This window comes from Nothoprocta perdicaria, unplaced genomic scaffold (assembly GCF_003342845.1).
Source record: "Nothoprocta perdicaria isolate Ctin4 unplaced genomic scaffold, notPer1 scaffold_12, whole genome shotgun sequence".
Lineage (NCBI taxonomy): Eukaryota > Metazoa > Chordata > Aves > Tinamiformes > Tinamidae > Nothoprocta > Nothoprocta perdicaria.
In genome coordinates, this window is record NW_020454316.1 from 2,751,664 (window position 1) to 2,776,073 (window position 24,410).

Consider the following 24,410-nt stretch of genomic DNA (forward strand, 5'->3'; position numbering starts at 1 on the left):
AAAAAAAAAAAAAAAAAAAGGAGAAAGACTTGGGTAATGCAAAAATGACTTAGGTAATGCAAAAACCTGCAAGTCCAGGGAGCTGCACCTAGAGAAGGGATGCGAGGCCAGTGTCCAGAGCAGCTATCCGAGCAGTTCACAGCCCCTGCAGCGCAGCCCAGATCCAAACAGGAATGATGCCTGGGACAAAAGTCAAGACCAGCTTCTTGAGCTGGTTGCCTGGAAGGGAGACAGAAGGCTGCTCTGCTTAGCTGGGGGGGCTGAAAATGAAAAATAAAAACAAACACAAATTGCCCTTCTTTCTCTATTTTCTATCTCCTCTATGCCTCTATTTTCTCCTCTACCTCCTAATCTGTTTTCGTTCCTCCAAACCCAATCTACGCAAGCGGGGAGGGGAAGAGGAGAGCTCGGCTCCTACATCACAGGCTGTGAAAGGAAAATCTCTAATCACGCCGCAGCCCTTTGAACGTTCACATTTTCTAGCCAAAGGCACTGTGAAATTGGGAGCTTTCAGTTCAAACCAGTTCAAGGATCTTTTCCCCAGGGGAGGTTTTGTTACCCTATGGGGATCTGTGCACAGAGCCCTATTTCTTCTAGTGACTACGTGGTGCTCTTAGGGTAAGCTACCAAAAGCGACTCTTTTCTTAAGAGAGAAGCTACATCTTATGCTCCTTGAAAAAAAGAAAAAAAAAAAAGGTGACAAGCAAAAGCCTGGAAGAACTAGAGCACAAAATTGTTGCCCTAGAGAGTAGGGTTAAAAGGCTGTAGAACTGCACTCAGTGATGCTTGCAGCAAAGCAGATGTCACCAAACACAACTGTATGAATGTCCTTGAGTTTGGAGACTTTTTTTTTTCCCCCTCAGAAAAAAAAAGAACCCAGAGCTGCTGCCTTTCAGGAGGCAGCAGCAGAACAGCAGGATGTTTGTCAAGGAAGTGCTAAAATGCTAAAAGGATTCTAGCCCTTTGCAGCACACAGTGAGAGGCAGAGCTAGGAGGAGGCTGAGTGCTAATAAAAACAACGGGGTAGCTTTAAAAGACTCTAACAATATTTACCAGTCAGGCCCRTATGGTCTCCAAAACAAAAGCCCTAGATGAGCATAAACACCTCTCTTGTGTTTCTGGTAACAAAGACATGTCCACAGAAGTTACTCACCTAACTGCCTTCAGCGATCTAGGCCATTCGTGGGTCTGGCCCACAAACCAGCAGATCCAAATTACAGGTGAATTTGCTGCCAATTAAACTAACTTAATTTAAGAAAATAGAAATCCCAAGAGAAAACAGAAATTGCAACCAAAGCAATGAAATGGAGCCTTAGTTCACTGATTTTCTGTCTCTGTGACTGCAGCTTAACCCTTTGCTGTTTGGGTCGCTGCTCCTACAGCCGCGGAGGGGCCCTCGGTTTCGGTCAACTTTGCCACCAGCTGCAGGACACTCTGGTGACAGGGACCCCTGGAAGCCAAGTGACAGGATAACAGGAGCTGGGAGGATTCCCAGCGGGTTCGGCTGCAGCAGCTGCTCAGTGAGAGCCCTGCAAGAAAGGGAATGAGTTAGAGCGGCCACAGCCCACCCTGCCTTGCTTTGGTAGCAAACACTATCTTAAACGTTTCTCCAGGGCTGAATTTTATGGGTCGATAYTGACACAACTCACCGTGGTAACACTGCCATGGCAAAAATGGTATTTTTCTCCTTTTTGATATAAATTTTGCTTGTGTAAATAACATTCTTGATTCTTGCCTTTCATTTCAATTTGGTGCTGAACCCTGCAAACTGCATGACCAACAGACCTGCCACGGTGTGATTTTTAGCTATTTTTTCATCTTTTTTTTTCCCCTTTCCCTGAAATACTGCTACTTCAGGACAGCTGCAATCTAATTACRATTAATTCACGTCTCCAGTGCATTTTCCTTACCAGAAGCGGGGAGGACCAGGATGCTGTTACCACATGCAGAGAGTCCTGCAAAGCGCTGTCCTAAAAAGCCATCCTTTTCCTTGCTGYGCCCTGTGGATAAACACAGCCGGGATCGGCTGCAGCATCCCACAGTGCTCCTGCAAACCTGCTCACGCACAGGATGGCAGGAATGGCAGGAAAAGCTCCCAGGACAGCGGTGAAACACGGAGCCCTTCCAGGGAAAACTCCAGGAGCTCATCCAGGCCTCGGGATGGCAGGTCGGAGTTAAAAGAAAACAGTTAGAAATTAGTCCTAGCTAAAGAAATACGTAAGTTAATAGTTAGAACATAGTTTTAGTYAAAGGAAATAACGAAAATTTAGGGGTTTAGTTTCTCACAGTTGTGGCYTTGCCCTCGAGCTCACACGTGGCCGCGGCCGCCCTCCATCTCCGGCCATGGACGAGGCACTCCCACCTGCGAGGGGGTTCCCGGCTCCCCGCTCCGTCCCTTTCCCTCCTCCCAACGGGAGCCCCGCCCGGGATCGACCCCCCCGGGGCAGCGACACGGCCCGGGGAAACGGCGACGGCGTCGCTAGGGGGAACCCCCGGCCGCGAGCACCGCTACCCACCCGGGCCGCGCCCGCGCAACGGACCGGCGAACTGCCACATCCGGCCGGCGCGGCGCAGGGGCGCGCCGTTATTGGTGGCGCGGGCGCCGTGACGCACTTCCGGCGGTGGCCATGGTGACGGCGGCGGGCAGGTAGGGCCTAGCGGCGGCCCCGGGCGGGGGGCGGCCCGGAGGGGAGGGCCGGGCCGGGCCGGGCCGGGCCGGGCCGGGCCGGGCCCCAGGGCGGTTTTGGGGGAGCGCTGGGCACGTCCCGGCCCAGAGCAGCCGCTCGGCGCTCGGCTCGTGCGCGGGGACGTCCCCTCTCCCCGCAGCGCGGAGCGGGCCTGGCGTTTGCYGTTATTATTGTGTAAAGTCTTAAGCGCAGTGCCCTTAAGCGGCGCTTTAAAGGCGGGGGGGTGTTTTCTAGGGCAGCGTTTGGTGAAACGCCGGCGAGGTGAGCGGCTTGTTCAGATGCTCCCGGAAAAAGTTAACTGCATAATCCCTATGCCCGAATAATAGTAATATAAACGCATAATAAATAATAATGATAAGTACGAACACCACCAGGGAGTCTCAGTGCTCTGGTCGTTGTTGCCAGCCACACGCAGTGACAGCTCGCCGGCCTCGGGTCCCGGCTGCTGCCAGTCCCAGTGCTGCCCCACTGGGAGGGTCTTCCTCCTCAGCCCCTTCCTCGCTTTCCCTTTGAAATGGTTGTATTGTAACAGGGAGCTTTTCTGTTTTGATTTTTATTTTTCCGTAGCAATTTTAGTGTTTTTTTCTTTATGACTTCAGCCTATATTTGACATAACTTTTTATTGTTGGGAACAAACGCAGGTTACACAAGTGCAAACATTGCATTTTAGTCATTTAATTAAACAAGTAATTGCTACAGAGGCGGTATTCTTTTCACTTCAAATTTTGAACGTGTGGTTGAAATACTGGCTTCAGTAGCAGAAATTTAGGACTATTTCTATAGTAGTCTATTTAGGACTAGAATAATCAGATAATCATCAAGCACGCCGTATCATTTTGTATTCTTTTTAATCTGGAGGGCTTAAGTTACCCCCGCGTTTCAAAGGTCATGGTCTCTATTCCCGAGGTTTGTTTTTAGAGGCAGTTCTTGGCACTCTGTGCCAGCGCTGGACTGAGTGGATTTGCTTGGGCTGCTGCCAGTTCCTAATTTAAGAGAGGTCTGTCCTGCACTAAAAGACCGGAGGGAGACACCATCTCAGAGCCACTGGCAAGTGAGTTCTTTTCAAAGGTAGGATCTTGTGCTTTCTTCAGAATAAAGTTGGTAGCTGCTAAAGCTTAGAGCTGCTGTGCTTCTGGACAAACGCTGCCTTAGGAAAAATGTCTTTTTCCTTCTTTTTCTCTCATCTGAATGACGCTTTTTGCTGTCTGAAAATAGCCTCCCAGTTGCTGCCATTTGTCATTTAAAGAATAATGTTTTTCTAGGTGGCTGAAGCTACAGAATAGGTGTTTAGGGAAACCATCGTGTTTGTAATGTCTTTTTAGGACTTGAGATCATCTTTACTACCATTAGCTCTTGAGATTTTTAACTAAACTCCTCCTGAAATACCCTGTCCTGGATGTTCGAGGAGAACATCCAGTTTATGTTTTAAGGGTTTTTAATGAGCATGTGTATAGGTATGATTTATTTTACATTAACYATTTTTAAAAAGATACTAATCACCTCAATTCAGTATTTTCATTTCTGTTCTCTAACACCCTAATCCTGCCTTTTGGGATGGGGAACTGAAAATTACAGGTGTTTGTCTGAGAGTGTAATGAGCAATGGCTTCCCTCCCGCAGGTGACTTGTCATCAAAACATCGTCAAGAACAAATAGAATTGTCAGGAGCAAATAGCAGGTCTTTGCCTTTTTTTTTTCCCTTTTTCTTAATACATGTAGCCAGATCTCAGGACAAAATTGGTAGTGGGGTCTTAGGGCAGGATGTCTGAGGATATCCAGTTCTCCCTTGAACGAGCTCTGAGGTTTTTTATTTTGCCCCCCTCTTGTTTCTAGTGGCCCTATCCATCCTGAGATGCCTTTTGCTAATTTAAAAACGTTATCAGTCTTAGGCTGAGTTCTTTGCTTCTTCTGCCAGCTTTTGTTTTGTGACTTAGCATTTTTTTTTAGTGTGAGTCAAGTCCTTTTTATCTGTGGTCTATTTCATTCTCCTTCAGGTTGCTGCAGATTCTTTTGTTTGGCTTTTTCACCAATAAATAATCCTAAAGATGGAATTTAGCATAATTGTCACCCTGTTGTTTCAGTAGCCCAGCATGGGGCTCCATGAAACGGATGGCTATTGTTGAATGTATTGCAGAATGCCTTGAGTTGATTCCTGTGTTCTGCTGGCGTTCCCTTGCATATTTATTTTATCAATGGCTTGTTCAATTTTACAAACTAAAAATAAGGACTCATGGGTTTGTGATACAAGCAGGTCCGTGAATCAAAAACTCTCTGCGTTAGCTGTGAGGTGCTGCAGCAATTCTTTCATTTTTCCCAAGCAGTTCAGTTCAGRCAGTTCATCTTTGCTGTTTGTCCTCCCATTTTAAGTGTGAGCGAACTGGGATATTGTTTGTTCTGGGGCTCTTTTTAATTTCTGTACTTGCCTTGGAAGGTACATACATTAACTGTATGACCTAAATAAGAGACCTATATCTCTCTCACTTGCTCCCCTTCTTCATCCAGTCTTTCTGTTTCCCCTGCTCTTATATCACAGGGTGATACCTGTTGATTGAGACTCTAGTCTGGAAGCTGCTAAAGCAGGTTTCTGTTGCTGGCTCTGCTTATGGCTGGCAACAAACTTCAGGCAGAGATTGAGTAGTGTCCGCTGGTTTTGTATGTCCTATAGAAGAACAAACAGAGCAAGGAAACAAACAAACATTAAAAGGGTTAGAAAGATTGCCAAATGGAAAAAAGGATTAAGGGCAGAGCTGCTTTGTTTAGAAAGCAGATGAATAATAAGTAACATGATTAAGGATTTGCATGTTGAATAAGTTAAACTAGCGTAACTGGTTCGTAGTGATGATCAAGGGATGCTACATGACAAAAGCCACATTTAACTTTTAGTCGGTAGGTTTAGGGGCTCTTTTTCCACCAGCTAGTGTGGTGGAGAGTTCAGTGCTTGCAAACTCAAATTTAATTCTGCCAAGGACCTTGAAAGAACCAACCAACTGTGACACCAGAAAAAATGCATCTTCACAGAAACTACTTCATCTCCTTTACAGCATCCTCTCCACTTTACAGGAATTGGAGGGAAAGATATTCAGGGCCAGATTTTTAAAATGGCTCAGCTTCATCATGGGCTTATAAATTAGTGACACTCCAACCATCAGCTCTCACTTTGGAAATGATGAAAGGTCGTAAATGGAAGCTGAAGAAAAACGTTCTCTAAGACACAGTGGTCAGTGTGGTGTCTGCCACCCACCTCTTGTCCTTGAATCCCAAGAGCCCCTTGAATGCAAAGGACAACATAAGGAAGACAGCTGCTGTGTATGACTGGCTGAGCATGAGCATCTCCTGCTTATCCAACCTGAAGGTGGCCAGGAATTATTAGAGGAATGTTATGCAYTCTTCTTATATGTTAAATCAACTATGCCAGTCCTCTGCTATCAATCTGCTCTCCCACTTCAACTGTGCTCCCCATACACGGGGGAACTTTAGGCCTGCATGTCTGTGCATCGTGCAGTTATTGCACAGCAGGATATTTCTGTAGAGATACTTGAGCAGGCTCAGGAAGAGCAAGCGCCACAGCAGCTTGGGCAGAGCTCACCCGCTCACCAGCTTTGGTTTTAAACCTAGTCAAGCTCTATTTAGAGCTAGCTCAGCTCTCTTCCCATGCTGTTTTATTGTGTTCTAGCTACGCCGTCAGAAATGCTTTCTTTATATCACACTAGTGGTTCGGCTCTCTTGTTCCTCAACCAGCTGCTTGAGGTCTCTATTCAAACGCTTGATGGAAATCTGGGAGAGCCTGGCAATTTTCCAGCTCTGTCCTGGGACACGTAGTGCCCCTATCATCCCTTCTGCTCTATATAAGCTGAGTACTGCTTAGTAATGTTGAGCTATGACCCAGCATTGTCAGTTACCTCCTTATTTTGGTCTTTTCATGCTCTCCTTTCTRTAAAGTATTACATGAGTTGTACGCTCAGACCCTGCCAGTATCTTCCTGGTAAAGACTCAGTGTTCAAACTCTTGTCTGTAAACCAGAGAAAAGATGCTAATACTTGGCTTTGGCTTTATATGGGACTCAAAAGATGTAAAGATTCCTGGGAGAGATTACAAAGTTTACTGCCCTGTGACATAAAAGCCTGTGGGGGTAGAGTGGGCAACTCRGTGACCCCGTCTACAGCAGAGGTATCACTTACTCTTTGGCGATGTAATCAGTTGTAACATAAACTTCTCCCTTGAAGGCCAGGCTTAGCTAGGAGATTAGGGCTCTACATGGGAATCAGAATCCAATTCCAGGGTGAGTTAGGTCTTGTAGATACCTATGGCTTCGGTTTCATTCACAGATTTAATTTCAGTATATTTCAGAAAACGGGTTCTCATGCTGTTAAACTGTACAATTGGTATCAGCATAAAAGTAAAGATCATGAATGTGGCTCTAACCTATTAGATGGCACATGTAGTTAATTTAAATCAGATGACTTATCTCTGCTGACAAGTGTTGAAAGACAGTGGAGTAGGAAGCCCAGCTTTCACCACGTTAAGCAAATAATAGCTCAGAAGAAAAGCTTATTCTGAGCCCCCGAAAGCTGGAGTGGGTTATATCCATCTAGGATAATATACAGTAACTGCTCTCTGCCATTTACATACTGCAGCAAGTGCAGTTTAAGAGAAATCTAAGAAGTTTTAATAGGATCATAGACACGTATAGACATTTGCTATCTCTGAAGCGCTTTCATTCTAAATAAATCCCATGCAAGAGAGCAAGTTAAAGCAAAATGGAAGAATACCTGGGAGCAGCTTCCCTGAAGCTACTTCTTTCACACTGCACCCAGGAAGACCCAATGCCAAACGTCCTGCTGGGATGTTCAGAAGAGTGTTTAAATGCTTAAAATTGGATATTGATGCAAATTTTTGTAAGTCTAAATGAGGCCTTGAGGAAATCTGCTGAAGCTGTCTGTATGGAATTTGGYTATTGGTGGTCTGGGAGTCTAAGGCAGTGGGTGGAAAAGAGGATTGTGCTAATTTTAAATCTGGTGAGACTTCTTTTAATGAAAAATTACCCTCGTGGCAAATTCTGTGCTAAGTTTCGCAGTGGTAAAATGCTCTGTTTGCTCTAATCTTGTGGTTCTAGGAAGCCTGTTCAGAGAGGGAAGCTCATGGATCTCACAACCACAGTCATCATCCCACTGCTTTTTGGCAGTCTGGGCATCTTCACCCTCTTCCGGCTCCTGCAGTGGATGCGGATGCGAGCTTACCTCCGGGAAGCGGTGGTGGTGATCACCGGGGCCACCTCTGGCCTGGGCAAAGGTGGGTGTGGAAGGTGCCAGAGAGGTGCTGTAGGCAGGAGGAACAAAGGGGTGCACAAGACAGACCTGCTGGAATAAAGCAATAATGATCAGAAAGTGCCCAGTCTTTTGAATTTTGAAGAGAGGTACCTTGCACAGCCAACCCCAGGGCAAACCGTGAGGTAAAAATAAAACTCTCCAACAAATATTGAAACTAATTTTAAGCCTTCTATATAAACTAGAGCTCATCAAAGCAAGTGAAAGTCCTGTGATGTCAGACACCCTTTTTCTAGGTCCTGGAAAAGTCAGATTGTTTCTAAGACTTACCAGACAGAACTGCTGTTCTGAAATCATGTTTACTGTTATGTTTCCAGATACCTTGTGTCCTTTTTTTTTCCCTACTTATTCTCACCTCTCAGCCCCAAGTTAAGCACCTTTCCACTTCTACAAATCCCTCAATTTTAAATTCAGAATCTTGGTAATGTTAATAGCAAGAGCCAGTCAGTAATCCAATAGCTTTTTTCCAGATAAATGTTTATTCTTTGCATGGGTGGATATGTTTTCTAATTCTGCTTTCTATAATTGCTTTTAAAAGCTTCTTGAAGAAAAGACAAGGAGCTCTCTGCTATTAAGGACTTTCATTAGGATGAGTGCATTTATAGAACAAATAAAGTTTAAACTGATCTTGTCCTTGCATGTGGGTTTGTCCTTGAAGACAGGGATGTTCGGTAGCTGAATGGCCAGGGGAGATGAAATGGACCTTTCTGCCTGTCAGAACCAAAGACTGGTAAAAGAATTAGCATTTTTAATCCAGAAAAGGTGGAACTAGTATCTCAGGAGAGACCATCCTGCTGTGACACACTAGGCAGATGCAGCACTGTGTGTTGTTGGGTGGTCCTTCCCAATGTTTTCTTCTAACAAAAAGCTAACCCAGGATGGAAACCCATGCTGCAAATGCCTCAGGTTAGGTGTCCATCACTGTGCACTGAAGTTTGCTCCCTTACTGACTCATTAGCAAGATCTGTGCTGTTCCTCCTCTTCCCAGTCCTTAATACTCTAGAGGACCTCTGTTTGCTGTGTGTACCCTTCATTACCCTCACGCTATCGTCTCTTGTGCAAATAAGGAGGATTTGTTTCACTAGATCACTAGATTCACTAGATCTTCATAGAGAAGTGGTTTAGAATAATATGGGATGCTTCAACAGCTGGCAACACTAGCAGGAGGACAATATCATAGCATCCATTTKGACTTCTCTTGATTCAGATGGGCTTGATAAAACACCTGTGCACTGAAAGTCCAGGTCCCACTATCATAAATGATACACGCTTACCTAGGCAAGGTACCAGTGATTCCACTTAAAAGCACGTGGTTAAAGATTAAGAGGCACAGGCAGAGTTAACTGGCTGATGAGGGAGTGTGTGTGAGCAACACAGGAACTGCATGATCAGCACAGTAGTGTGAACACAGCAGCTGCCTCATCATTGCCATGTGTCTGTCAAAGTCACTGGGAAATTGCATCTTGCTGTGACTTCACTGCAGCTCAGCCTACTGCTCAGGGATAATGAGGCTGCCCTGGACCCTTGCCAGACAAAAAAACGAACAAAACTGTTCTCAGAAACCGCCCTTAACAGCTTCAAAAACAAAACTGTTTTTCGAAACCACCAGATATGACATGGATGTGCTGTTTGTGCCTGGCATTCAAATATCTGCTTTTCTCTCTCCCTTGCTCCCTGCAAAGAATGTGCAAAAGCTTTTCATGCGGCTGGCTCCAAGGTGGTGCTTTGTGGCAGAAACAGCGAGAAGCTCCGAGAGCTGGTGCAGGAACTTTCTGCCATGACCAACCACCGAAAGAACGTGAGTGTGGGAGAGGGAGGGCTTGTTGGCTCATGCGCCTGGGCTTTCTGTTCATGTTATAGAAGATACAGAATTGCCTKTGGCTTGTTCTGGCTGCATTGAGCAATAGGAAAGATGCAGCTCTGTGGTTAGGAATAGATATTAGTGTCAGAGTTCACTGAGCTAACAGGTCATGTCTTGCAGAAACCATATGAAAACCAACTGGCTGAAAAACTACCCTTGTCTTCTAACGGAAATAGGTGCATGTGAGAGTGCAGCGTCCTCAGCCATCCTTTGCATCTGTTCTTATACAGTGTCTGAAAGAAACCTTGCTTGTCTTAGCGTTTACTTTTGATGTCTGATTTTGGTGACAATGTTTAAAAAAGCAGTGTTGGCTTCTGACACACAAGTTTTTGGCTGTGTCAGATGCGTTGTCTATAATGAAGCAATAGCAAACTTTAGTGGCCAAGGTGAATCCGACTTGCCACTTTCCTGGCCTCTGGTTCAAGGAACAGGCTACAGGAAGAAGGACCAGAGCACAGTCTGCTCCTATCACATCACAATTATATTTTTATCAACTAACTGCTACTCTGTAATCAAACAAGGTCGGGATGGCTCTGCCTGTGCTCCTAAAGCTAAGAAATCCCATCCTTCCCCTAGGTCACACTTACGACTACAGTGCACATCCAGACCTGGCCTTTTGCTAACTTTTGTTTATCAACAGATGCACAAACCTCACACTGTGGTCTTCGACCTCTCGGACACTAGAATGGTCATAAACGCTGCTGAAGAGATCCTGAAGAACATGGGTCATGTGGACATCCTGATCAACAACGCAGGCATCAGTTACCGGGGCACGGTGGTGGACACAGGCCTGGATGTGGACAAGAAATTGATGGAAACAAATTACTTTGGTCCTGTAGCCCTCACGAAAGGTATCTGTGGTCAGGATTACTGGGGGCAGGTGGATTGGACTGTTATCTTCTTCAGGCAAACACAACCAAGCACAGCTTAACTCTGTGTTTGATATAACACAGTGCAAGAGGGAGGAGCAGTTTGTTTTATGGGCAGGCCTTGAGGATGCTGGGGCATGACTGCACTGGGAACACCTGATAAGAGATGGTATCTTGTTTGTAACACCGCCTGACTTTAGTCTCGTGGGAGTTTATGGAGCGATACCTGGTCAGTCTGCCTACTCCAATAAAACACTGGAGAACATAGTCTGCATTGCAGGTGAAACTGTAGCTGTCCTAGGATGCCTTTTGGTTGTGTAGACAGTTCAGCCTGGAGACACTGGACAGATGAACTGTCCAAGAGCAAGTCCTGCTGCCTGTAGCTGTGCAGACCACAGTGGCCATAAGAGCCTTTGTGTGGCCTCATAGGCACAAGGCACTGTCCTGAGCACATCTGCACCCGCACTGCCTCCTGACACGTGAATGTCCCAGCAGCCTCCTAGAGGTGTCCTGGGCACCATCCCTCTGCCCAACCCCTGCACAAAATGAGCATCTTCTGCCTGGCCTCAGGCTTCCCCAAAGCGCTGCTCTGAAAGCACCGATTCAGCGCTGGCAGGTTATCCTGAATGGGTCTTTTCTGTCTCTCCCTAGCGCTTCTGCCCTCCATGATCAAGAGGAGACAAGGCCACATTGTGGCCATCAGCAGCATTCAAGGCAAAATAAGCATCCCCTTCAGATCAGCCTGTAAGTACCTCCTCAGAGGGCGGGGAAGTTTAGGGTGCTGCACGGAGCAAATACTTGGCTGCTGCTTCCCTCTGTTGCTCCCAGAGCTGGCAGCATGTGGGCAAGGCAGAGCCAGGCCTCATTCTTGGTGTGTTTGTGGGTCATAAACCCCTGGCAGCCGTTGAGGAAGGTATTCTCACATACAGAACCTTAGCCCTGTCCTCAAGTTACTAGGGGACAGGGAAAGGAGAGAGAGAATGGGGGCCTTGCTTAGATTTTGATGTGAAAACTGCCTGATATTCTCATTTCAAGACTACAGTCCTGTAAACGTGCTAACCATTAGGATTCATTCCTTGATTACATTGCGTTTTGTCCTTGCCAGTCTACCTGGTCACTCACCTCCAGGAAAGAAAAAGCTTGTTTTCTGGCTTAATAAGCTCCATAGTACAACTAATACCAAAACAAAAGCCTAAATGGTTATATTGAATCAGCAAACTCTTACACTAAATCAGCTATGATAAGAAATAACATTGGTGAAATCACTGGAGAAGCCTTGTAAAAGATCAAGGACCTAAAAGTGTTTGGCCTCCCAACAGCTGTAGATCTGTGAAAATAAACAGAAAAATAGAAGGCTGCAACAGGSCTGGCATAAAAGTGGTAGAGCATGATGAGAGTCTGAGTGTTGAGTAAAGGCAGCTGGAAAATCCGGTCTGTCTTTGCTCCCAGATGCTGCAGGTTTGAACACACAAATAAACGCGTTCTGAAGAGCGTGCGGAGCAGCTGCGGAGCAGGCCGGGCCTGGCACCACGGAGCTCAGCTCCTGCACAGGGCCTCGCAGCTCAGCGCGCTGCTCCCAGCCCCGCAGCCCCTGTGGCAGGAACCAAGCACGAGTGGAAAGGGAGCAGGGAAAGGGAATTGCTCRTCCGCTTAGAAGGGCGTTATCCTGCCCTAGGCCAAGTCGTGTTGTGGGTCAGGTCTGGACTGGCAGGCACCTGGGCTCTGAGCCCGGCAGGTTCAGAGCTGAGGTCTGTAACACTCAGCACACCAGGGCTGGGAGGCGGCGAGTGCCGGCCCTGCTTCCTGCTCCCGTCCCATGGCCCAGCCCTGCTCTCCTCAGGCGCCTCCTGGCCAGACCTCAGGTCTCCTTTATCGGGAGCGGGACACAGCTTGGGTTTGCTCTCTAGTGCTTGGGCGCGGCTCAAATATTAAGCTTGGGATCATAGCCAGTTTCCAACTTGAGTTTTTACATTTTGCCTTCCTAAACTGCTTCTCACTCCTGCTACCYGTTTTTGCCTGCCATACATTAACAAGTAGGAGTTGGTGAAGAGCTGCTGTGCTCTTCTGGAGAAGGGGCTTCATGTTAGAGACAAATGCACTCAAGGGAACAACTCCAGCCCCGCTGCTCCTCCTCAGTGCACGGCTCTTGCCTTGTTTTCCAGACGCTGCCTCTAAACACGCTACCCAGGCCTTCTTTGACTGCCTGCGAGCAGAGGTAGAGCAGTACGACATCGACGTGACTGTGATAAGCCCGGGATACATTCAGACAAACCTCTCTCTGAATGCTTTRAGAGGAGACGGATCTCGCTATGGAGGTGAGAGATGATTTTGTGTCCTCTAACTCCAGTGTCTCCCATCTCTCCAAAACACCCGAGCTTCAAAGSGTGCTTGTTAACACACGACCTTTGGTGGGCACACAGGTTAGCCCTAAAGTATTGACAACTTTAGGCACAAGGCAAGAAGAGCAGCCTCCCCAAACTGAGCCTTCCTGGACAGAAACCAATTTGGAATTACTGAGAATTTAGGGTATGTTATAGCACACACAAATCCAAGCACTTTCTTTGAAGGACAGCTCTGTACAGCCTACAGAAGACTCTAGACCTGCAGTATAGGAGAGTCCCAGCAGAGATGCCAGGTTTGGGAGGGAAGAAGAGAAAACAAATCCCAACTACTGATGGGTAATTTTAGCTAAGCAGTAGGATAGAGGGCGGGTGCATCTTTTTCCCCTCTCCCTAGCATCAATCAGYGAATCACAGCTGGAATTGACAGTCACAGCTAGAACATACCGGAGCTTCCAGCTCTGAGCCTTAGCTCCTGAGAGCTCCCTTGCGGAGCCACYGCCGGGTAGCAGGAGCAGCACACACTGATTTCCAGCTCAATCATAAATTATGCTGACCTAAGCTCCTATAAGCTCCTATACATCCCTGCTGTAAAGCCAAGAAGCCAGGTATAGCTGGAGCAGAGCTCCCAGGAAGGGTTCCTGCCTCCCCGCGGCCGTCGGTGCTCACGTGCCTTTGCTTTGGCAGTTCTGGACAAGGCGACCGCCGAAGGGCAGACAGCCGCAGAGGTGGCCCAGGTGGTTCTCGCTGCCGTGGGACACAAGAAGAAGGAGGTGCTCGTGGCCGGGCTGGCCCCCTGCTTGGCTGTCTACCTGCGAAACCTCTTCCCCAGGCTCTTCTTCACCCTAATGGCATCTAGAGCAAAAAAGGARAAAAAGGTCAAGGACTCCTAGAGCTCAGCCCGCTCGAGCGGTGACTGTAGGGAGAGGAAACCCCTGCAGCCGGGCCGGGACCTCAGTGGAAGTGCTGCTGCTGCTGGAAACATTTCTCAAACACTGCAACTTATTATTGCATGGGGAGTGGGAAGGAGCCTTTGCCACCTCAGGGCAGGCCCACGTGCCGGGAGGCAGCACCTGGACCTCACCTGAAGATGGATGTTTAGAATGAAGAGCTCAGCTGCCAGGGAAGGTGACACAAGGGAATGAACTTGGGCGCAGGGACACCCATGTGGAGGCCAGCACCTTGCTTCCCCTCCCTCCAGCACCTCCTCTGCCTACGAGCCAGAGGCCCTTAGCTTGCCCCAGCCCACGGCCCCTGCGAGATACAGTCCCCGTGGGGCTGGCTGCTCTTGTGACCGTCGTCTCCTTCCCCTCCTGCCTCCACTCTGAGCCAGGACACAGTGCTTGGAGTGGAGGCACAGAGCTCATGAACAGGCCACATCACCTGSGCTGTTAAGCTGAAGTTAAGTGCAGTGCCATTTTGAAAAAAGTAACTGATGGAGAATGGAAGTTTGGTTTGGAAATGGTTTTTCCTCTCTCTCTGAATGTGCCTTACTGGAGCACAGGGCCGTTGGACTCTGTACTGCCTAACAGCACAGTATTAATGCCCGGCACAAATTAATGCTGGGGATGCACTGAAAAAATGAAAATAATAATAGTTTTTAGAAAAACAGCATAGCAAAGTGTGCTGTTGAGTGTTAATCCTGCAGGCCTAGAGCAGCGGGGAGCTGAGGGGCTCGGGGAGGAGCGTCTGTGCACAAGGGATGGGTGCTGTGCAAGACTGACCCTTGATTCCAACCTCTCCTGAAGCAGCCGCAGGTGCTCATTAGGATCCACTCCTACCACTTCCATAGGGAAAAGGTACCTGCTTGTTGAGGGCTCAGAGGCGCCAGCACTCAGGGTCAAGGGGGCACGTTCAAGCTGTCATCAYTGTGCTCTGCAGGGCTTTGCCCCCTCCAAAACAAGAGGGGAGACTTGAATCCTGTCCCCTGTGATCCCCAGGCAGCTCATGGTGTGAGGGCAGCTACTGCACTGGGAACAGCTCCGCAGTTACTGGGGCCTCTTCAAAGAGGACGGAAGTGGGTTTTTTGCGTGTGTATTTTTTCTTTTAATTCAAATAAAACCTCCTACTAGAAACTTAAGGTCCAGATCCCTGTTGCCACCTCCATGCACTTACCAGCRTTCTCCATACGTACTGCCCTGTGTCCTGCCTATGAGAACAAATCTGATAACAAATAAATGATTATTATATTGCCATGAAATGCACCTTTGTTGTATTTAACCTCTCACAGCCTTTTCCTGACCACTGCAGAATCTCCATTCCCTAGGAATCTCAGTGGCAGTGATTACCAGGACATGGTTACTAGTCCTAGTTCTGCTCTGGTGAGATGCACACTGCAGTTATCCCTATGCYGAGACTGTAGTTTTGTTACAGAACTGGGATCTTTGTTCCCATTGAGATGTGAATACAAGGCATTACCTTGTCTCCTCAGGCGCTTCTGCAATTGTCAGCTCTGCTTTTCCTTTCACGTGAGCAGGCTTTGATTTTGTGGCTGAAATAACAGTATTTCCCGCCTGCCTTGTCCAACTGCTCCATCTTCCATTGTTTCAAATCGTGGCTGCTCAGGGCCACGTGGCCACTTTGCACTTCTGGAATTACCAGCCAGGGTGCCGAGGGCTGTAACATCAGGCCTGAGGAAGGAAACACACACAGGAGAGTTACTGTGTGAGCTGCAGAGCACCTCCCCGCCCAGCAGCCGCGCTTGTCCCCAGCCCCTTGAAGCCACCAGTGGGGAAAGGAGGACCGGACCCGAGCCACAAGATGTGGTGAAACCTCTCCCACCTCGTTCCCCCATGTCACGTTTGCATCATCGCGGCACCAGTTGCTCAGTAGCCAGGACATTACCAAGCACCTTAGCTGGATTGTCACTCGTTGATGTTTCTTGGACAGGGAGCAGAGCAAAGGTCCTTCCCAACAGACCTACCTGTTGCGACAGCCAAGTTACCTGTTCATCTTCATTCTGTTCATTCGGTGCCCACTGCTGCTCAAATTCCTTTTTAACTCCAGAGCCCTTAATGTTAAGCCAGGCTCTGAGGCAGCCAACCAAGGCCAAGCTCTTCACGTCACACTGACCATTCTGGGCCATGCAAAACTTAGCACAAATTAGCAGGACCACCAAGGTTTGGTGAAGAAAAGGAGCTGTTACCCCTAGCAGTTCTTCTGCACTGATTAAATAAAAAAGCAGAGGAATGACTCCCATGCAGGCAAGACCAGAATATTCCAAGGTCTTCTGCAGCAACAAGATACACTTTAGCTAGGGCAGATMTGACACTAGTTTAAATTCATGCAGAAGACAGGACTTCAGAAATGAGCTGCCTCGGAGCTTGAAAAGCTCCCTCTCCAGCAGCCTCCGGCTGCCTGCAGGAAGACCAAGCGGCCGCATTTCTCGCCCTCGCTCTGCCAAGGCAGCTGTACAGCCTCGCTATAAATAGAGCGCTCTGGATCCCGCCTTCCTTTAACCTTGGAGGGAGGCAACGTAGCCCCTGTCCCCTCAGAGGCAGGGGCTTCAACCAGGGCCGTTGCCCCCAGCAAAGCGTTGGTGTCGTGGGACTCCCTGCAGCTCCTGGGCCTGTTCAGACAGAAGGGGATTAAAGGTGGCAAAAGCTGCTCGGGGCTCCCAGCAGGCGCCGTCGGTGCAGGACGTGCCCAGCTGGGGCTCACGCTGCTGGAAACGCTTCATCAGCGGAAAAACCCAAGCTGCAGCCTCCAGCCAGCGCCCCGCTGCAAGGCAGGGGAGAGGGAGCTCTTGCCGTCTGCTGCTGCACTTGGGAAAGACAAAGATAGAACCGAGTTTGGTTTCTGTCCTCGTGAGACTCCCTCCAAGGTCGGCGTTTCAGCTGCCAAGGTCAGGCTGCAGCTCCCACGCGAGTGAGCAGCTCACCTGCACGCGGGCAGCTCGCGCCACAGGCCTTTGCTCTTGCGTTCAGAGCTGCACRCGAGGCTGTGCCAGGCTGCCCTCCCGCACGTGCACCACGCCTGCCTTCCAGGAGAGCAGCCTTCAAACACGCACCGACACCTCTTGCAAAACAGTAGACAGTTGCTCTTCAAAGAGGAAGATTTTGACAGTTTTGCAGCTAGGAAATGAATTCCCATGCAGGACGGAATCCTCGGGTTTTGGACTGTAAGTCAGGCTGCCTCCGGGAGCGGTGGCRGCAGCTCCACAAGTTACCTTTTCGAGCGAGTGCTGGAATTGCGGCCCAGGAGGAGGGCACAGGGTGCGCGGGATGCCGGCTCCGCATCCTCGCGGCTGGGAACACGGAGCGCTGCTCCCACATTGCAGGGAAGCAACGTCTGGAAGCAGCAGAATCTCTGCTGGAGAAACTACCCAAGGACACAAGCCCTGGGAGAACCAGGATTCCCTGCTCCAAAAATACAGCTAGTCAAGCAAGGGGAAAAGAACCGCTCCGTGGCCACCTCCTTGGCTGCCAGTAATGCAGGCACTGCTGCAACATGCAGCCAAGCAGCAGGTCTGCGTGCAGGCACAGGGGTAGAACCGTCACCTCTCGGGCTCTCATGGAACGGATGGCACCTCCAGCCCTGGAAGCTACCAGGAGGAACCAAGTTAACAGGAAAGAAAATGCCAAAGTATTTGAAATTCTCATCCTTTAATGGTCAATGATAACTTCTGGCTGGTTCTGTGTAATACAATTAAACAATATACTTAAATGTTTCCAAAAAAAGCTCTCCTTCCTCCCCCCTTTCTTTATATATCTTTCTTTCACTGACATTCCACTGCTGGATTAGACTCCCATGGCCTAACATACAGCTCGCTCACATCACCGCACATCCACATCTTAAGTGTAACGAAGAACTGAAAAAACCTTGGTGCACCTGTGATGTGTCATTTAAAAAATAACAGCTCTATTAAACCAACTCCTTCCCAGTCTCCACCGCTTCTCAAAGAGGAAAAACAAAATGTTACTGTGGGAGTCTCAATACACTCGTCTTTGCGGGTTCCTCTCTCGCCTGCTGAAGTCATACGGCGTAGAGTTCATAGATCTTCTTTACACAGTACACCAGGGCCGCGAGTGCTATCGTGTTGTGCAGTCTCTTTCTGTGCAGGTCGTCCTTCCTCACCAGCACCACCGGGGTGGACGAGGTGAGCGTATGCAGGGGCAGGCGGGAAAGTTTATAGGCGTCATACTCCACTTGGTACTTGCAGCACGGATCGAATTGCCAGGAGATGCCGTAGAGGGTGCAGCAGGCCATGCTGAGCACGCCGGCGGGCAGCGAGATGTAGTGGGAATAGTCGACGGGAAGCGCCAGAGGGGTGAAGAGGCAGGTGGTGCCCGCGAGCACGGCCGTCTTGTGCAGGCAGTTCCCCACCGTGATCCAGCGGGCCGTCTCGTCGCCGATGCGCGTGGGCTCTATCACGATGTACTTGTACTGCGCTTCCAGGGCCTGCTCCAGCTCGTACTCAAACTGGTCCTGGGCGTTCTCGCCATTGTAGATCTCGTGCACGATGTAGCAATCCGTGGAGGACAAGGTGACTCTGTGAACGGGAAACACGTGGGATTAAAGCTGGAGCTGAAGGATGGGCTTTGCATCAACCCAGTTACAAGAGCAGGAAGGAAAAGGGACCAGCAGCCCCTCAAGGTCACACAGCCTCTAACACGCAGCTTGTACGAACGCAGAGTCGTTCCACATCAGCTAATTACGCTCTTTCTGTTAGAACAGTCATCCTGAAATGAGACAACTTAATGTGAAATTCTCCTAGCCTGGAGGAGCTAAGAACGTTTTGAGAAAATAGGATCTCGTGACCAGTTCTCCTAGAACGGTTCCTCTCCCTGGTACCCAGGCAGCTGCTCTAGGGATGCTGTGAGTATCACACCCCAGCGACCACACGGCAAGAATCAATGAAAAGCAGCAGAGCTTTTCCAACAAAATAATAAGATTAACAGCTCACCCAGTGGGAGGGCAAGTTGCAGCGTTTGGGAGAAAGCACCAAGGATATTTTGGGAGAAAGCACCAAGGATACCTGGCAGATTCCTTCAGCAGAAGGAGGATAAATCACACACATATTTGACCTCAGGCAGCAGACAAAACCACCTCATCCCAACAGCGCTTAGCGCCTCTCGATATGGGGAGGCAGGAGGCTGCTAAAGGGAAGCACCAAACAGGCCCCATTAGCACCACGGTGCTTGTGTGCACGCATGGGGAGGAAACCCATTCCAGGGCTGCTGCGTCCCCCTCAACGCGCCGCGTGGTCCGTGCCGCACGGGGCATCGCGCCGCGGTCACCGCTAATCAGCAATATTGATTACTGCTGCGGTGAATAACAGCAAATGTCTCAAGCAGCACGAACCAAGATGCCCCAACCTCTCTCCAAGCAGGATAATAAGCAGTTTCTGCAAGAGTCTGGCTAGGATTTATAAAAACCTACAAGGAAAACTCCCCTCCAGCAAGTTATTGGGCCTGTTTGCAAGTAGGATGGAAATTAAAATCCATCCGAACGCTGTGGATGCCAGGGGCTGGTTTCAGGCCATCCTCTTGTCAAGCACTGTTAGGAAAATTGAGTGGGAAAATTAAGTGAGACTCTTCACCTTGGTTTTTAAGGCAACCTTTGCAGCTGAAGGATGGAGCCTGCAAGATTAACCTTTCCAGCAACGGGCTTTGGTGTTGAGCAGTGAACTGGCAAATATTTAAAGGAAAATCTCAAAGGACAGCACTTGCAGAAGCATTTATTAGCATTGTATTTAAAATAATAAATAAAAATCACTACTAAGCACTGAATTTCTGTTACAGGTAGTGTCGTGCAATGTGGGTCTGTAAAGGAGAGAATCAGAACCCAAATTTAGCTAATTCAGCTCATAGAACCAAGAACCTGCCTGAGGTTTAGGAAGAGCACGATGGCCTTGTCACCCTGGCATCTCTCTACAGTCAGTGGAAAGACAAGGAGGGAATAAACCCATTCCTGCAGGAGAGCCTCAGGCAGCTGGGCCCTCACTCTAGGAAGCCAAGTGGGATGATGCATGACAGTGGATGTCTCCAGACCTCAGCCACAGGCGCTTCTGTCCTTCCTCCTCGAGTCTTGGGCTCTGCCAGGCTCTGAGGCTTCGTAAAAATGAAGGCAAAGCACAGGCCTTCCAAGCCAAATACGCATAACTTAAAATATTTTCCATTTAGAAAAACCACCATGAACTAAATACACAAAAGCTTCTTCCCTGAAAGAGCCTCGCACCCAAATGGGCTCTTTCTGCAAACTAATTCCCTTTTTAGGGGACTAAATCTCTGCCACAGCGAGCGCTCGAGTTGCAGAGCTGGCAATATGGAGAGTCCCAAAAACAAAGGATGAGGAATGAAAACGCAGCTGCTCAAACAATAGGACACACGAGGRGCCAGCAACGCAAGCAGGGTGACATGAGAAGGCCTCCGCTCCGCAATGAGGGGACTTCATCGTATCTTATTTCCCCTCAAAAAGTGGAAGAAGGGAGGCCAAAAGCAGAGTTGTTTTAAGAAGACACAGAGAGAGATGCAGTCGAGATGCACAGACTGGAGAGAGACTTCGGACATCGCGGGATGCAGAGCAGGATCGAGGATCTGAACTGTGCAAGCCCCCGGACACAGACTCTCCTGACGCAGCCTTTCCATTGAACAACAGTTGCACATGAAAAATCCAAACAAAGCAACTGGATTTGCTCCGCCGCACTTCCCTTGGGGAACTGTCCCCCCAGCCACCCTCCCCAGCAGGGAGGAAAGGCAGAACTGTGCAAATCAAGCCCAGCTGGCATCCCCTTGGTGCAAAGTACTGCTAATTTTACATAAAMCCCATTTCATTTAAAAGCACAGTTAAAAAAAAAAWAAWAATCTAGGTCAAGAAGTCATCAAATACTGCCCCAAGTTCARAAGTCCAGCGTGCTCTTTAAGAGACAGACCAGGCCCTACAAAGAGCAGCATTAATACAATTCAGTTAAGTTATTTTTCAAGACCCAGCCCCATCCTCCACAAAAAAGGGCTGCATCGGTCATCACCTTCCTGCCCCCCTAAAAGAAGAGTTGCCCAGCTCTTCTGCAAGAGCAACACTAGAGTTTCCATCCAGGCAGTTCCCTGGGATTGGGCTTCGTGCATCCCCCTCTTGCAACCTTTGGGCATGCTGCGTTCCTGGTGCCAGCTGCATCCCTACGGGGAAAGAGGGCAGTTGCTTCCAACTATTTTTATATAAATGGCATATAAAAAAGACAAATTTAAAAGTCATTAATGTGCAATTTTGGCAATGCCAAGGTTAGGAATAAGGAATCCACTGTTCACAAAGCTGCTACCAGCAGGAGGGGCAGAAGCATCTGTCCTGGCTATAGGGCAAGTTTCACATTACATTTGGAATATCTTCCTAACATGGGAATATCTGAGAGCACCAAAGAAGGATTCTGCAGCTGGCTGAACAATGAAACCTCAGCAGCTTCCCCGGCTACAAACCTCAAAGCAGCTTCATCTCTCTGCCTCCAGCTCRGAGGGAATCTTCTAGCCGTCTCTTGGAAGCAACGGCCTGTCCGGTTAAGTGGAGGTTTCAACTGGGCAATCCATACGGATTAAGAAATAATCAATAGGGACAATAAGAGGCGTAACATCCTCAGTGAGAAAAGGGCCCTAAGTGTTACCAGGTGCCAACTGGCCAAGGCAAAAACAAAGGAGCAGACTGCTGAATGACGGGGCGTGTGAATGACACCATCCTGGGATAAATCCCGGCATCTTCCCAGCTCTGCACCTGGGAGGGAGCCCAGCCAGGCCTAGCCAGCGTGTTGCCTTTGGCCTAATGGTGTTGCTCAATCTGCCGGAGGGGCTTKCAGCAGGGCGAGTCCTCCAGCTATGTGCACTCTGCAGAAGGGCAGAATCACAATCAGAAACAATCTCAACCTGCACAGAGGTAGTAGAATCGGTACAGTCCAGAAGAAAAGAAAAAAGGTTTTTTGAACTCCTGCCTTAGCGTTTTCTGTAACGCGGCACTGAACATTTAGCTAAACTAAAAATGCAGACAGATTCATTTGATTCGTACCAAAAAAAACAGGGAAAGAAGATCCTTACAATAGTGCAACCTGTGACTTCACACGCAGCCCACACAAAGCCCAGCTCAGCCAGGGACCTGAGGCTGCTCATGTGAGTGGCTCCAGGACAGGCACCTTGCAGAGGGGCACCGCAGCGAAGCCCCAACGTGTCACAGCCCTGGGCACCGTCACTGAGCTTCCCTCCCCCACACAAATCCACCTCCAAACTTCATTAACGGCAAACGGGAAAAAGCACCTGAGAACACAGGTGAGATCTGCAAACGGCCTTGGCAAAGAGACAGCAACTCCTAAGGAAAACAAAACCAGGCCACAAGAGAAACCACCAGCCACCTGACCAAAGCGAGGTGTCAATTTTAAGTCAACTAATGATTAGCCAGGCTAATGAAAACAGGTCAATCATTGCTCTGAGCAAACAGAGGACGAGAAATCCGAGCGGCACAGGCAGGGAAAGGAGAGATCTTGAAGGGTRCAGAGCAGCCCTCAGAGCTGGCGGCGCTGACACGGAGGCTGCTCTTTCTGGAGCTCGTTAGAGCATCTCCCCGGGAACAAGCGCTTCTGTTGTGTGCCCTGGCTGTCATCGGGCCGGGTCCTATAAACAAACTCCAAGCACAATTCAGCGTCTGTTCTGTATAAAAAGTTGTTTTCGGCCACAGATTAACAATTCCCTTTAGACGGTCTCCATTAAAGAGTCTATCCAGAATGAAGTAAAAACAAGCATTTAGTGTGTTCTTTTCAGCGTTTCGGGTTGTTTTTTTTTAACCTTATTAGTTCACCAACAGAGAATAAATGGGAGTTCACAGCCAACATACTTTGATATTAACATATTTACGTTTATTCCTAGTCAGTAAAGTACTTTCCAAGCAATTACAGAAGCCCTTTTAATGAATAAAGTCATCTACAAAAGGATGCAGTCTCCACAGACATAGTTTCTGGGTATTTCTGTTTTTTTAAATAAAAGCTAATCCAGCCTAGTCTCAGAGCAGACAGTATTTTATTCACTACCAAATCCCCTGACGCCTCCTCCCAACACAGATGCCTTTTAGACTAGCTGGCTGACAAGCACCCAAATCCCTTGAAGCAGCTCATTTATGAGCGCGCTGGACTAGCGCGTTCAYGTTCAGCTTGGAGGAATGAGTCTTTGGCCGAGGATCCTGTGCAGCGCAAGAAAACTGCGCTCGCTAAATAAAAAGCAGACGGCCTCATGTGATGACATCAGCCCCGTCTCTCACACCTTGTGTCTCCAGGCAGGCGAACGGGCTGGGGAGGTGGGATTTAGGGTTGGACCCTGATCCAGAGGCACCATCACATGCATCTCCAGCGTCCCAGCTGGGAGGAATGACTCCTACCTGRGTGACATCACCCGAGAGGCGTTAACAGGGTGATCCCGCGTGAGGTTTGTACGGCAGGACACCTCACACAACAAGCATCTTTCGATAGGGACGRTGACACGGCTCCGGGGTGTATCGCGGTCACAGACCGGCCGTGCTCTTGCTGTGTCACAGCTGCCCTTACACGCAGCCACACACTCACTGTCAAAGCACAGCTGACCCACGCTGAAGGTCAGTGATGCAGGTAACTYGTGCTTATGAATAAGGGTTTTTTGATCATAAGACAGAGAAGAATAACAGCTCAAAATACTTTAAATTACAGCTAAATTCTTGTAGAGTTCACAGGGTGAGTTACACAGCGACAACTCATTTTTATACCTGCATGAGTTTTCACGCTGGCAGGATCATTTTCCCTGAAGTTATTAAATACTCTTTTTTCCTATTTTTTCCTCCCTCCCCTTAGAGGGAAGAGCTGCCACCTGAAAGGCTTCGTGCACTCAGTTCTGGGGCAGACGCAGACAGTTTTACCGGGGTGCCACCGAGCTCCCTGCTGTTCCCAGTTGTTTACATAAACCACATCGACGCAGTAATTCCAGCGGCACTTCCCATTCCACGGCCGCAGCGCTGCCGCGCTSCCGCTCCGACACCCGCGGCGCGACCCGCGCCTCTCCTCGGCCGCACGGACTTAGTGCCGCCGCCACAAAACAAGCAGGGAAACAAATAAAWAAAGGACACTTCTGAAGGGGGCAAAATTGAGCAGAAAGCACTGCTTGGAAAACAATGAAATAAAACGGGAAAGGGTGGTTCTCGTTAAAGCAGCAAAAAGGAAGTTTGTGAAAGCGGTTTTCCACCAAGCCGCAGGTGTTTCGGGAGYGGAGCGGGCCAAGGGCGGCGCGAGGAAACGCGGGCCTCGCTGCGGCGCCGGGCGCCGATTCGGGCGCCTTTTCCCTCCCTTTCGTGCCGCTGGAGCCGGCAGCCCCGGGGCGCGGCCGCTGCCGCCCGCCG

The 24,410-nt window shown here is 48.9% G+C and overlaps 2 protein-coding genes across 3 annotated transcripts; one reads left to right on the forward strand and one right to left on the reverse strand.

Moving 5' to 3' along the window:
- The first annotated feature begins 2,630 nt into the window (after nt 1-2,630).
- DHRS7B (dehydrogenase/reductase 7B) lies at nt 2,631-15,230 on the forward strand. 2 transcript variants are annotated; one of them, XM_026054178.1, is made up of 7 exons: nt 2,631-2,647; nt 7,800-7,975; nt 9,693-9,808; nt 10,512-10,722; nt 11,392-11,484; nt 12,903-13,055; nt 13,767-15,230. In XM_026054178.1, exons 2-7 carry the CDS (start codon nt 7,825-7,827, stop codon nt 13,970-13,972), a joined length of 930 nt encoding a protein of 309 aa, XP_025909963.1. In that variant the 5' UTR covers nt 2,631-2,647; nt 7,800-7,824; the 3' UTR covers nt 13,973-15,230. The 2 variants fall into 2 exon arrangements, with proteins under 2 accessions (XP_025909963.1, XP_025909964.1); XM_026054179.1 differs by lacking the exon at nt 2,631-2,647 and adding an exon at nt 4,344-4,364.
- Nucleotides 15,231-17,843: 2,613 nt separating this feature from the next.
- TMEM11 (transmembrane protein 11) lies at nt 17,844-23,434 on the reverse strand. Its single transcript, XM_026053922.1, has 2 exons — nt 23,424-23,434; nt 17,844-18,570 (listed from the first exon to the last, which is right to left on the reverse strand). Exons 1-2 carry the CDS (start codon nt 23,432-23,434, stop codon nt 18,054-18,056), a joined length of 528 nt encoding a protein of 175 aa, XP_025909707.1. The 3' UTR covers nt 17,844-18,053.
- Nucleotides 23,435-24,410: the final 976 nt, after the last annotated feature.